At 37.9% G+C, this 15,183-nt stretch overlaps 1 protein-coding gene and 1 long non-coding RNA gene across 3 annotated transcripts in view; one reads left to right on the forward strand and one right to left on the reverse strand.

Moving 5' to 3' along the window:
- Positions 1–397: 397 nt before the first annotated feature.
- Positions 398–15,183, reverse strand: part of LOC119877022 — a 35,152-nt gene continuing 20,366 nt past the window's right edge. The window contains exons 3-4 of one of the 2 annotated variants that reach the window (XR_005370329.1): positions 1,138–1,228; positions 398–599 (exon numbers count right to left, since the gene is read on the reverse strand). This is a non-coding gene — a long non-coding RNA (uncharacterized LOC119877022). Of the gene's footprint in view, positions 600–1,137; positions 1,229–3,790; positions 3,919–15,183 lie in introns of those variants that run through there. The other variant, XR_005370330.1, reaches the window with a different exon arrangement.
- On the forward strand, positions 12,858–13,805 carry OR4Q3B (olfactory receptor family 4 subfamily Q member 3B). The gene is given in 1 exon segment (NM_001388553.1): positions 12,858–13,805. A coding segment is annotated over 1 exon segment (948 nt).

A 15,183-nucleotide genomic window follows, 5' to 3' on the forward strand; every position in this document is an offset into this window, starting at 1 on the left:
AAAAAAAGGCCAGGAATCCTAAAGAAGATGAGAAAAAACTAGAATGAAAAGAAAAAGAAGAAAGAAAAGAAGAAAGAAGAAGAAGAAGAAGAAGAAGAAGAAGAAGAAGAAGAAGAAGAAGAAGAAGAAGAAGAAGAAGGGGAAAAGGGGGGAGCCTCGGAGATGGTGGTGAAGAAGTTGTAATGGAGGGAGAATGTAGTCTACCTGAGGGGGTTCTAGAGGGTGATCCTCTTGTTTCTGAGTATATTAACTTCTGTATGTTAGAAGATGCTCCGTCCCAAATTTATATAAACCAGAAATACTTGTAGTGTGTTTCAAACAGTGGGATTGACAAACCAGATCTCCAGGAATGCAAAATTCCCCAGCAGGATGTACATGGGAGTGTGGAGATGCTGGTCCCAACACACAGCACCAATAATAGCTCCATTTCCCATGAGAGTCAGGATAGGTGATTGAGAACAACAACTTGAATCTCCTTGCTGCAGGGAAAACCCAGAAGAATGAATTCCCTTACTGACTCAGAAGAAGATCCTGATCCAGACATGTTCATTGAGGCTGTAAGCTGCGCTGCAATGGAGGCATCACCATGAGACCAAATCCTAACAACAAAGCAGAACAGACAAGGTCCTTATGATCTGACCTTTATCTACTTAGTTTACCTGTGCTCCTTTGAGTTCTATGCCCAATAAGCAAAGAATAGTTGCCCTTCCACCAAATGGCATGCTCTTCTCCCAACCTGAGGTATCTGTTGTTTTTTTCCTCCTTTCCTTCTCTCTTTCGCTTTTTGCCCATGTCTTCTGAATTCTTTCCTTTCTCTTTTTCCTTATTTTTACTTACTTTAAGGGGGGTGCTGGGTAACTTATATTCTATGGGGTCATAGTCATAACTGGACCCTTATTTTCAAAAAAGCATACAGTTACTTACTTGGAGTTGTGAAAAAGCTAGAAAAATTTAATGTTTTAGAAAACAGATTCATCTATACCTACAACAGTAACACCACAATTTTTCCAGGAATTGAAACTATTTGGATTTTGTCCTCCAGATCTTTCATCAAGAACAACAACATAAAATTAAAATTAGGATTATTTCTCTAGAGAGAAAAAAAAAGGATGAGGATATGATGTAATTTCTGCATACCTGAGAGCTCTGCCTGGGAGGAATGGGTCAGCTTTGTCCTTTCTTCTCAGTCTCAGACTCAGTCTCAAAAGTGTTGATTCCAGGACTTTTACTAAAAAACAAAACCCCTTTTGTACAATTAACTGCCCAGAGCCCACCAGAATCTTGTTAGGGGAGATGCCCAGAGAAGATGCATGTGAGATATTAGAAGGTTTTTTTTTTTTCCAATTTTTAATTTGGAAGAAAGGTTTCAAGTAACACCTGTATAAAATGTTTAAACTAGAAATGAAGTGCTGGAAGGAACTCTGTTCTTCAGGTTTTTTTGGTATGTATTTCCAGAGATCGATCCCTCGTGTATTAAAAAAAAAAGTCACTCCTTACTTCAGTAGTCCTTTGGGCAGGCTAGTCTCTCAGGCCAGCATCTACCTTGGCCTTCTGCGCTTTGGTGCCTTCAGGGGAGTAACTAGGACAAATAAGTAGTTGTGTGAAACGACTATGTGGCTGTGTCTCCTGAACTCAAAGCTAATTATGAATTGTCCTTTATTCGGTAAACCAAAGTTCCTCTCGGGAAAGAAGATAGCCATATATACAGTCCCCAGAGAGATGTAGAAGAAAATTTCTGGCTTTGAGAAACTAAAACTAGACAATTTAAAGACTATAACATCTTTGTTCTTAATGCATGAAGTAAATCCATTTTGGCATATTTTTGGTTTTCTTCACAAAGGTTTAATTTAATTAGCTTAAAAAATTTAAAGGTATTTGAGAGAGAGAGAGCATAAGCAGGGAGTATGGGCACAGGGAGAGGGAGAAGCAGGCTCCCCACTGAGCTAGGATCATGTCAGGGGCCTACAATCATGACCTGAGTCAAAGGCAGAGGCTCAGTCGGCTGAGCCCCCCGGGCACCCCTAACTGTATTAGCTTTGTACTGTTCTAGCATGATGAGTTCTCCTAAGATTCTTACAAATATTTCCAGCGTTCTTCTAAGCTTTAGTGTGTGCATGTATTTTTTTAGAGAAGTATTATTTTCTGGTGAGTATAAGGAGCCCATATAATCCATTACAAAAATACATCCTCTTATGTGTTTCCTGCATATTTAAGGTCTTACCATCTGAATGACTTTTTAGGGAATTTCTGGAGGCAGGCATAGTAAGACAGTAACAAAATGCCCATTCTTATTTTGCATTTTAGCAAAAAAAATATTTGAAATATAAAGCATTTATAGGTCATTATCATGTAATGTGGGGATCTCTGTGCATCAACGGTCAGTTTCAGGGAGCAGAACCACAATACGTATATGGCGATTGGGAATTGAGGTACAAAAAGTAGAGTGAACAGGAGCCAAGATGCATTTCACTAATAATAGTCCTGTCTAGGATCAGTTCTTTCTATCTTAATGCCATCTGTGGTAGGCACACCGCAGGTTGCCACCTATTGGCTTTTGTACTATCCCAAATGGAAATATGTTCCCATTGTAATTTGAAGAAAGATTCCAAATTTTGTGTACAACATGGCAGGGAGCTTTCTATTGTAATGAGAACGCTTTTATTAGGATCAAGTTTGCAAAGACCTCGTCCCTTCTATTTCACAAATTGGAAATTCACTGGAATTTAATAAGCCTTAGTGGACAGTAATATTAGGCATATAGATTTGTTTTCTATGGTATTTAGACTCATTTTTTGCTGACACATTCCCTTTTTTGCCACTTGGGGGAAGCTACTGTTCTTTACCACTGGAGTTAACAGCCAGCAGGGATTTCTTCTCCATAACAGTTAGGGTCAGCATTTTTTTTTTTAACATCCATCCCTCCCACCCCTAACAAAGCAGAGAGAGGTAAGAATCTTAACTTATTTTTTAAAAGACTAGACATCAGTTTTCTTACTAACTTTTCCTGGTGAAGGTACTGAGAGCATCTTCCATCACAGCAACTGATTTAAACTTCTCTATGGTGTAACACCTTCATCCACCAGTACCACATAGATGTGACAACACACTGGTTAATGGATATGGAATGTTTTTTTTTGGAGAAAATATAACTACCCATAAATACATGTAATAATGAAAATTATAAATTCAATGGACTGGTTTAATAGTAGATGGGAGAGCACACAGGAGAATAAATTAACTAGCAACTACATCAGAAGACTGTATATTAATGCATTGTGAATAGACAAAAAAAGAAAAATGGAAGAAAAGTTAAATGTGGATGTCTAATAGTTTAATTGGCAATTGTGAAGAAAGGAAGAGTCCGGTGATATTTAAAGAGATAATACCTATAGATTTAGTCAAACACAAAAATATGTAACCTCAAAGAGGAAGCCCAACACATTCTAACAGTATAAAATTAAAAATTTGCACCATGCAAATTATAAACAATGGAAACTAAGGACAAAAATAGGGGCTCAGGGGCTCCTGTGTGGCTCAGTTTGTTAAGTGTTGGACTCCTGGCTTCAGCTCAGGTCATGATCTGGGTCCTGGCGGGGAGCCCCATGGCAGGCTCCAAGCTCAGCAGGGGGTCTGCTTGAGATTCTCTCAGCGACTCCCTCCGCCCCTACCCCTGCTCACAGGTATGTGTGTATGTGTATGTTCTTTCTCTGTCTAAAATAAATGAATAAATCTTCAAAAACCAATAATAGCTGAGAAGGAAGAAGAGAAAAATAGATCACCTTTCCAGAAACAACATTAAGCAGAAAGTGGATTTCTGAGCAGTTATGGTGAAAACCAGATGGCAAGGAATTACATCTTGAATGTTGTGGGAACGGGAGGGGAAACTGCCTTCTAGGATTGTAGCAGCAGGAACAATACCTGTGAAGAATATTTATCTCATGATAAATAGAAGCATGTGGAGAAGATGGAAAATATGCCCTTCTTAACTGTGATAACAGGCAAATTTTGTCTTTTCCTTCTTTAGGCATAATTGCTTAAAAAATCTATCTCTAGGAATTCTTTTATAGATGAGGTGTGCTAAGCCCTGCATGTGACCCCTGAGTGGTCTGTTTCTTCTGTCTGAGTGAGGCATTGGCTTTTGAGCACAGCATCTCATTTCATTACATATTGAAGTAGGCAACATGAGGGTCTCCAAAGCTGTTCATGGCTGAAACCCTCAGAAAAACATACTCAGCCCTGTCAACCAGCTGCGTCATGTGGCGAGAAGGATTTTGCAGATGGGATTAGGATTAAGGAGTAGGGGGTGTCCTCAGTTCTCCAGGTAGGCCCCTGCCTGCGTGAAGTGACATGGGGTGGTATGAGAAGGATTTCACTCAGCCTTGCTGTCTTGGAAGGTGGAAGAAGGGAGCTGCAGGCCAGGAAAAGTGGGAACCCTTTACAACCTAAGGAAGGAAGGACAGAGATCGTCGCCTAGAGCCTACAGGAGGGAATGTATCCCTGCCTACACCTTGATTTTTAGCCCAGAGACGTCTTGTCAAAACACTAACCTTCAGAACATGATAAATTTGTTTAAGCTACCAATTTGTGGGAATTTGTTATGTTACGTTGCCAATAGAAAAGTCCTACAGTTAATTTTGTCTCTGTCCGCTCACTGCCCTTGAAAAGTTATACGTGGGGATTCTCTAAGGACTAAGAGGAAAACACCTTACTTCCCGGAGACTTTGGGTTTGTGTCTGCCAGGCACCCGAGGACCTGTTGTTGGGGCTATTGTTAAGCAAAGGCAAGGTCTGGGTTTTCATCTCTATACACACACACACTAGGCTCCTACCCTTGTCAGGGCCTCTCTGGGGTCCAAGCTTCTTAAAGATCTTTCTCTCCTCCCTGGCCCATCATACGCATTATCAAGGCAACCTTACTCACTTCCTCACTTCCTTTAAAGTCTTTTAAATTGGGTTCAGAAGCACACTTAGTTCTGTTTCATTTTTATTTTTAAAATTGTCTTTATTTGGGTGTAGTTGACACGCAATGTGACATTATTTTCAGGCGTAATGCAGAGTGGTTTGACAAGTCTCCATGTTAGGCTGTGATCACCACCAGAGTAGCTACCATCTGTCACCATACAGAGCTGTCACAGAGCATTGAAGATATTTCCTATGCTGCGCCTTCTATTCCCCTGACTTACTCATTCCACAACTGGAAGCCTGTGTCTCCTCCTCCCCTTCACGCATTTTGCCCATCTCCCGATTTCCCTCCTATGTCTCAGCCATCAGTTTGTTCTCTGTATTTATATATCTGATTCTTTTTGTTTATTCATTTGTTTTGCCTTGGAGATTCCACATATGAATGAAATCATATGGTATGTGTCCTTCTCAGTCTGACTTATTTTTCTTAGCATAATGCTCTCTAGGTCCATCTATGTTGTTGCAAATGGCAATATCTTGTTCTTTTTATGATTAATATTCCATTATACACATACACACACATTATATATACATGAATACATACCACATCTTCCTTATCCATTAGTCCAATGGACACTTAGGTTGCTTCCATTTCTTGGCTATTGCAAATAATGCTCCAATAAACTAGAGTGCATTATCTTTTTGATTGGTGTCTTTGTTCTTTTGGGAGTCAATACCCAGTAGCTCTGTTTTCCACTTATCCTAAAGATGTAACTCTTTGTGTCCCATCTTAAGATGAAGAGTATTTCCTATAAGGCTCCCCATCTAGGGAAGATTCTGGGTCTTAGCTTCTTTCTGCAAAACCTCTGAAATGCATCCCAAAATTCGCCACAATTGGGAACACTCTCAGAGGAGAAGAAGGTTTGGTGTTTTAGTGTTTATCTCTCTGGGTTCTGAATCACCAAAAACCACTGCTGTTGTTCTTTTCTATCTTCTTATATTTCGATACATTTTATCAAATTTCTTTAATCTGTGGGAAGTAAGTCTAAACAATTTAGTTTTCCGTTACTAGTAATTAAGGCAATTCCGGTCATTTCTACTTCTAAAAAAACTTAATTTGTCCATTTCTCTTTGCTTTTACTGCTTTCACATTAATCCATGTTTTAAAATGTCTTATCTCTTAAAAACACTGAATCTATCCATTTATGGCCTATTTCCATTGCCAATATATCCTAGTGTAACTATTATTGGTTCTTCTCTGGAAGGCAGCCATTTACCTGGTCTCCCATTTTCCCCTATCTGATCCTTCTAGAGTGATATTCTAAAAACATTTATGAAATAATTTCAGTTACTTTAAAGAAATTCTTTCAAATTTTTTCCACTCTTTTTAGAATAAAGCCAAAACTCCTTCCCATGACCTACAGGACTCTGTAGATTCTGACTTTTGGCTACCTGTTCAAACTCCTCTCATACTCCTCCCTTGTTCACTGTATTACAGTCACCGTGCTATCTAAATCTGGCACCTCTTACTTGCTCTTTATCACATTGCTTTATTTGTTTATGGTAGTTATCAAAATCTACAATTATTTTGTACCTTGTCTTCCATATTAGAATGCTTACTCTGTGAAGGATAGTCTCTTCTAGCCTGTTTAGAATCATAATCACTCCATTTGCTCTAACGTGGATGGAACTGGAGGGTATTATGCTGAGTGAAATAAGTCAATCGGAGGACAAACATTATATGGTCTCATTCATTTGCGGAATATAAATAATAGTGAAAGGGAATAGAAGGGAAGGGAGAAGAAATGGGTAGGAAATATCAGAAAGGGAGACAGAACATGGAAGACTCCTAACTCTGGGAAACGACCTAGGGGTGGTGGAAGGGGAGGAGGATGGGGGTTGAGGGTGAATGGGTGACGGGCACTGAGGGGGGCACTTGACGGGATGAGCACTGGGTGCTATTCTGTATGTTGGCAAATTGAACACCAATAAAAAATAAATTTATTATTAAAAAAAAGAAAACAAAATATTCAAGCGAAGAAGCCAAAGGAAAAAAAAGAATCATAATCACTTCAGTTATTAGCACAATGTTTAGCATATATTTGCAACTCAGAATACTTGTTGAATGAAAATACATATTCTTTTTTTTTTAGGAGTTTTTACATGTTAAGTGTGTCCATATTTGCTTTTCACCTATGGCTGGATTTGTTAACTATAGCTAAAAGTTCTCCGTGTATCTGTAAATGATAAAATATTTTGTCCTCCTTGTATGAGTACTAAATATTTTCTTATTCCCAGAAGAAGTCCATATATCAGCTTTTCAAGTTTCTTCAATTTAATGGAGCTGTAATTCTAGTAGGTTAAAAAGAATAATAAGTGCTTTCATAAATTTTAAACAAGAGAAAGAATCTCTGGGGAAGAAAGAAATGGAATTTCTAGTAATTTAAATCTGATAGCCTTTGAAGAGGAAAGAAATGAACAACTTCTAACAGAAACTGCTAGCTTAGGATCATTTGTATGCAAGAATCCAAGTTCAGGTATTCAGAATGATTCTTTGAACAAATCAGATTGGTTTGGCTAGTTTGGTTTAAAAGAGCTGTGTTTGTCTTCATCATTTTATAACAGATTAGGATATAACACAGATGTGCATTTTGTTTTTTGTGAGGCCACTTTGTTTTCACATAGAGAAACTGCTTAATCTGAATTGAATATACTTCATCTACTCATTTCCCTGATCAGATGAGCTAGCATTACTTTTACATGTCTAGCATTCTTAAAAATGTAAAATTATGTGTTCAACCAAATTGAATTTTATTTCTAATAAATGTTTTTGTTATCAATAGTAATTGTGTTTCTCTGGAATGTTATCTAATACATAATTTGCAATATTCTTTGTTAACTTTAAGACTTTGGACTGACACTAAAGCAATAATTAATGAAAAATCTTTGGATACCTAGACAACACTTAATAAAATAGGACAACAACAACAATCAACAACATTGATTATGAAGCACAATTTTAATTTGCTTCCTCTTTTTATATATCGTCAAATAGTTGCCAGCTAACAGTTTGATAGGGCATTTGGCTACCTTTAGACTATGTTAAGGCATCTTTATTTTCATCCTTTAAGAAATATAAAAAGGGATGTGTGTGACTATAGGCATTTATAAAATATATATGTATTGCTGATCTGTTGAGCTGCTTGTTTGCAAAGATATTGTCAAGTATCGACTCTTATTTTTCTCTAGGCTGGTGAGGAAATAGACTTTAGTTACTGACTTATTCTTTTTGGGTTGATAGAACAAAAGTATCATAGATTGGGTGGCATATAAACATATTTATTTCTCACAGTTTTGAATGATGGGAAGATAGCTGTAATAAAAAATGGCTAAATTGTGTTATTATTATTTTTTTAACCATGGTAGAAAAGGTAATCCCAAAGGTTAATGCTGTACTGCCCTTTAGGACATTAACCAGTTCACATATCACTTAGAAAGTTTATTTCAATGTTTTTTTTTATATTCTATATGAAACCACATTTAAAAAAAGAATTCTTTTATGTTTTTAAAAGATTTTATTTATTTATTTGAGAGACAGAGAGAGAGCATGTGAGCAGGGGGAGGGGAAGGGGGAAGAGGGAGAAGCAGACTCTCCACTGAGCAGAGAGCCCAATGTGGGGCTCCATCCCAGGACTTGTCCCCAGGACCCTGGGATAATGATCTGAAGAGAAGGCAAATGCTTAACTGACTGAGCCACCCAGGCACCCCTGGAACATTACTAGGGAGTTAAATATAATTTTTATATTATAATAAATAATATTTATAACATTATAAATTAAATTTAAATAATTAAAGAGTTAAATACAATTTATGACATTTTCATCTATTTGAGAAATTTGTTTATAACATTCAAAAAATTATACTTTGACAGCAACAATTTATAAAAATATTCAATTACTAATGACAGCAGCTGTGTTTTCTGTATAAGATCCATACATAGACACCGATTAGATAAGATGCTTGAGGCATCATCAAGAGACTCAGGTGTCGTATGATGGCTCTGAAACGCCTTGAAGGGAGAGTTTCTGCTTCTATAGCTTCCAGTGGTAACTGGTATGTAATCGTTCAGCCTTGCCTACTTCAGGGTCGTGGTGAGACAGAAAGCAGTGGCAATCCTTTTTCTCAGGTACAGACTGACACATGGAAAAGTGTCAGCATATCAAGTGCCAAATTAATCAATCCAAAGTAAGTAAAAGGGGTGAGCTGTGTTATGCAATAGGTCTGACTGTTCCAGAGCCTGCAGGTCTGAGTTCAGCTTTTCGGCAAGACCTGAGATTCAGACAACAGCAGTCTAGGGAAATCCCAAGGCTCATTAGGCTGAGCAGTAGTATGAGGACCATAAAGCCTCAGACACATCCGGAGCCCTGGGGACAAGTGATCTTTCCCCTTGTACAGCCAGCTCTCAACTAGGGCTTGACTTATAAGGAAGCAGTTAGGGTACAGACTTGGGCAACTATGATGGTCATCTGAGAACTTCTAATTTTGTTGGACTGAAACTCTGACGGAATCTGTGGGATGAACAGTAGGGTAACATAGTATTTCCTCGAACTCACATAGCTCCTGACATGCAGTCATGTAAGTTTCTCAGATGTCTTTATTCAAAGCTCCACTTCCCTCCCTTGCTGGTCTTTCTGTCTTTGAAGCCATTTTTATACTTCTCTGACAGTCGTAATCTTTAAATTTAAGAAATCATTTGAGTTTTGTTGTTCCAGGTTTATACATTTGGAAACACTCACAGAGCAATGACACTCTCATAGCATCAGGGAACTGGGGCCAGTGGTATAGGAAGGGAATTACAAGGTATGGATAAGATAGGATCAACGTAATATAGCAGAAAGCACTGGATTCATGGCAGTATTGTCTCAGGACCTCCTAGATACTATTTTCCATTTCTTTATTTCAGTTACTTCTTGATAAGTTCTTCACTTCTCCCAAAAGAAATTTAAGGTGCAGTGTTTCAAACAAAGATTAAAGCAGAAAGATGATGCCCTTCTCAGTAAGAAATACCTTCATGGGTATCACCTTCAACGAATGGTGTCCATTTCTTGGAGTTTCAAGAAAAATTAGAATTACATCAGATACCCTCAAAACAAATTCACATGGCATTTAAGCTTCAAGTAGCAATCTTTTTTCTGTCATTGTTGTGGTCACATTTCTTACTGTGATCAGAGTCTTCAGAAATGTAGAAGCTGGATGTATTTTTGCCAAGTGTGGCAGTTTATCAACACTGAGAGTGAGCTTTCCATAATAGTTGGCGTTATGTTTTCACATTATCTGAAGGCAGAATATTCCCCGAGTCAATAAAAAAATTTAAGAATAACTGGAATTTATTACAACTCAAATATATGGTTTTCTATGTTTGTCTCATGAAATGTAAGGATTTTGATATCACCCTTCTCCTATTATGTTTTCACAGTAGGAAATAATCACATTGTTTCTCAGTCATAAATTACAGGAATGCTTTAGATTCTACTTTTCCACTTGTTTTCTCTCCCCTTGTTTTCAGAAGCCTCTTTTTAATTAAAAAACAAACAAACACAAAAAAAACAAACAAAAAAGCTTGGTCTTTCTCAGGCTCTTCCTAGTTTTCCAAAGATGAGGCTTGAAGTTAGATGCAGGACATTTTTTTTAAAGATTTTGTTTATTTATTCATGACAGACAGACAGAGAGAGAGAGAGAGAGAGAGAGAGGCAGAGACACAGGCAGAGGGAGAAACAGGATCCATACAAAGATCCCAATGTGGGAATCGATCCTGGGACCCTGGGATCATACCCTGAGCCAAAGGCAGACCCTCAAACGCTGAGCCACCCAGGGACCCCTCGATGAAGAATTTTAATGAGAATTTGACCTGTCGAATTCAACATCTTGGATCATGGGAAAGAACATCAGAATGCAACTTCTATATGGAAATTCACAATCCTTGGTATATCCAAAGAAGATTGGAAAATCTCCATTGTATCAGAGCTCAAGTAGGGCTGGACATATGACAGCAATTGGTTTCCTGTATTTTTTGCTTTGTTTTCCAAATGATGCTAGAGAGGGAGGTAGGTGGTTCCTTCCATTATTAATCAGATTGTAGCATTAGATGCACCTGGGCACCTGACTCCAGGCAGGTGAAGAGAATGGTCACATATGTGGTGTGACCAAGACATCCAAAATTTCCTTGGGCCCCAAATCTCTCTCTCACTTGCTTATCTTGAAATACTATATGTACTGAAATTTCTTGGTATTAGGAATTTTTCTTTTTGGAATATCTGAATAACTATCCGATAACTTTCCCTGACTGATTTGAGAGAACCAAGTGCAACATAGACTAGGTAACTAGGACTGAGGACAGAAAAATACAAATTTTGCCTGACTTAATATTTTACCAAGAGCTAGTTCTAGATTAAAAATATACTAATCTAGACAGAGAAACATCTACTAATTTTTCACTGCTTTTTAAAAAATTTGTAATCTGGGATACTCCCACCCAATATTGGGAATGAATGTAAATGTAGAGCAGGAGAAAATGGATAAAACAATATTGTAGTGTAAACTTTATTTCTTTTAAATGAACCCATGGTTGTTGAAAATTCCAAAAGCAGAAGAATTCTAATTTCAAAAAAAAAAAAAAAAGAATTCTAATTTCCTTTATCATCCTCTTCTATGAAATTGGTCATGGTAAACCTCTTTTGTACCTGCTCAGTGATATGGATCATGGCCCTTGGTCTTTTCTTTTGGTGATTAGTGTATTCCAGCTACTGTCCTACTCCTCTTGAGTCTGACGATTCCTTTAAAGATAAAGATTTTATTTTCTCTTACCTAGTCTCTACAAACTCCCTAACCTCTGTAACCTGGGATAATAAATAAAGACAAGGACATGAGGTTCCTTTCATTCCTAAGTGATTTGCTTCCTAACATGTACATTCAGAATACCTGCTAACTGTGGTACAGTATAGCAATTTATAGTATAAAGCATTCTCCTTTCAGCATCATAAATAATCACATAGTAATCACTGTGGCATGAGTACAAAGATGAATCAGAAATACTGCCTTCAGGTGCCTGGGTGGCTCAAGTTAGTTAAGGATCCAACTCTTGATATGGGCCCAGGTCAAGATCTTAGGGTCCTGAGATCAAGCCCTGTGTTGGGCTCTGTGCTCAGTATGGAATCTGCTTGATATGCTCTTTCTCCCTTGCCCACCCACCCCTCTTGCTCTCTCTTTCAAATAAATAAATAAATAAATAAATAAATAAATAAATAAATAAATAAATCTTTAAAACAAACAAATAAAAGAAATATCTCATTACTTTCAGGGACTTAAGTCATTTTTTTATGTAAGTGTATTTAGTTCATAAAGAGTTTATATTTTATTCTCAAAACAATCTTGGAAGGTATTATTATCTTCATATTAATTGAATAAACAAAGATTAAAATTCAAGTTTGATACCTTGCCTGAAGTCACTGCACTGGAGAGTGACAGAGTTGAGCATTAGATCTAGATAGTTCATTCCAGAAGTCTTCCTGCCTTTAGAGGTTTTAATTTTGTCTCTTAAAAAATGGAATGATTTTCATCTTCTCATGACGCCATGCCCAGTTCCTTGTCTCCTTCCTCATTAGTTTGTTGTAAATTCAACTTAAAAGCATTATAGAAAGGAAGAGTTGGAAGGTATGCAAAATGTTCCTCATTCTATTTATACAGAAATGTATATTTCCTACCTCACAGAATTTGCTTAAGTTTTTTTTATCTTGGAATATGATTCTATAAACATACAGACATACACACACATATATATATATATGTAGAGAGAGAGAGAGAATGAGGGGTGGGGAGAGAGAGCTTTTTGTCTGAATCTTTCTTCCAATTTGGTCCTTTTTTTTTTCTTTTTTTAGGTCACTTGATATTCTTGACTTGATGAAAAAAAGCAATGATTCTAAGGTGACAGAATTTGTTCTTCTGGGCCTATCATCCTCCTGGGAGCTACAGCTGTTTCTCTTCTTCATATTTTTATTGTTTTACATGACTGTTATTCTGGGAAACCTGTTGATAATGGTAACAGTGCGAGCTGATGCTCACCTGCTCCAATCTCCCATGTACTATTTTTTCGGTCATCTGTCTTTCATTGACCTATGCCTAGGCTGTGTTACCGTGCCCAAGATGTTAAGAGATTTTCTACAACAAGGCAAGATCATCTCTTTTTCAGGATGTTTGACCCAGATCTACTTCCTGCACTTTCTGGGAGCCAATGAGACATTTCTGTTGACGGTCATGGCCTATGATAGGTATGTGGCCATATGTAATCCCTTGCACTACCTGACAGTCATGAACCGCCAGCTGTGCTTTCAGTTGGTTTTTGCCTGTTGGTTTGGGGGTTTCATCCACTCTATATCACAGGTCACACTGGTAATCCAGCTGCCCTTCTGTGGCCCCAATGAACTGGACAACTTCTACTGTGACGTCCCTCAGGTCATCAAGCTCGCGTGCATGGATACATATGTAGTAGAGGTGCTCATGGTCTCAAACAGTGGTCTTCTCTCTCTCATCTGCTTCTTTGTCTTGCTGTTCTCTTACGCCATCATCCTGACCACTCTGAGAACTCGCTTCCGCCAGGGCCGGAGCAAGGCACTCTCTACCTGTGCCTCTCACCTAACAGTGGTCAGCCTGATCTTTGTGCCATGTGTATTCATCTACCTGAGACCTTTCTGCAGCTTCTCCGTGGATAAGATATTCTCTGTCTTTTACACAGTGATCACACCTATGTTGAACCCGCTTATCTACACACTCAGAAATGCTGACATGAAGAGAGCCATGAAAAAGCTAAGAAAAAAGTATGCGGCATTCTTCTTCCATAGTAAAGGATGAACAGGAAGAGGTGATTTAGAAAGCATGACCTTCTTGGGACATTCTTCGCTCATCCTGTACATGGCTATGAGCATGAAAACCAATTTGATGACTCTGGCATAAAAGCCAGCATAAAAATTATAATGTGTGCTGTTGATTGCTACTGAGGCATAGTGGCTCTGTTGGGTGTTCAATATTAAGCAGGGAGGTCAGGAATGTTTATTGTCCCAGGAATTGAGTACTGGGTTCAAGAGGACACCTTGAAAGATCAACTCTTCTACCCTTTGTCTATCACTAGTCTTCATTTACTTATGTCATTTCACTTTTAAATTCTCTTCAAATGAAAGAAGGTATTCCATCTCCTTTTTTGTCATGTTCATCTAGACACTGTATTATATATTGTGCCAAATTTTAGAAATGCACTTGAATTCAATTCATTTAAGCGAACAGTGCTCTTAGAGAAGTTTACATGTGAAGGCAAGGGAGCCTGGGAGTTTTGGGTGATGGAAACCTCAGTGTCCTGCACTGGAGGCTTCTCTAGAAGAGATAGCTCTTTGCCCTGGAGTTGCTTGAAGGGGAGTTACAGCGGGATCAAGTATATAAGCTGGCTCTTCACCTGATCATAATATTTTAGAGGTCTGACCAATAAGAGAAAAAAGATAAAGAAATGAACTATGGTTTAAAGTACTCAGAGTACTCTAAGTCTCTACGGTACTTTAAGAAGTAGGTAATATTATTCAGCTTCACTTTTACAAATGAATTCAGATTTCGTTTTTTTTTTTTTAAGACAAATTTATTTTTGGGAGAGGGAGAGAGAGAGAGAAAGAGAGAACAAGCAAAGAGAGGGGCAGAGGGAGAGCCAGAAAGAACATCACAGGCAGACTCCCTAGCTACCATGAAGCTCGACACTGGAATCAACCCAATGACCCAAGATCATGACCCAAATCCAAATCAAGCATCTGTTGCTCAACCCACTGTGCCACCCAGGTACTCCGAACTGATTCCTGAAGTGATTTTCATAAGAACACTCAGAAAAAAATATGATCAAGCCAGAAAGCTAGGAATTTTTTTGTAATTAAGCTAATATTTTTCTTTCCAGAAAGTCTTTACCCCAATTAGATGACCTAATTGCATATTTTCTACTTTATCTATCGAGGAGCTCCAGAGCTAGGAGATCACTAAAAGCATGCACACAATGTTAGTATTTAAGGTTATCTATTTCTGACAGAAGGATTTCTGCAACTTCTTATGTCTATGGGCAGGTGTTAATTCTGTTCAGTAAGTAATTATATAATGATGGGATTTTAGTGGCATTTTTATATACGTTCACTTATTTTCTAATCAGTTGTAATGGAGAGGCCTTTTAAAGTAGTCAGCTGAAAAATAACTCAGGACAAAA

This window comes from Canis lupus, chromosome 15, assembly GCF_011100685.1.
Source record: "Canis lupus familiaris isolate Mischka breed German Shepherd chromosome 15, alternate assembly UU_Cfam_GSD_1.0, whole genome shotgun sequence".
NCBI lineage: Eukaryota > Metazoa > Chordata > Mammalia > Carnivora > Canidae > Canis > Canis lupus.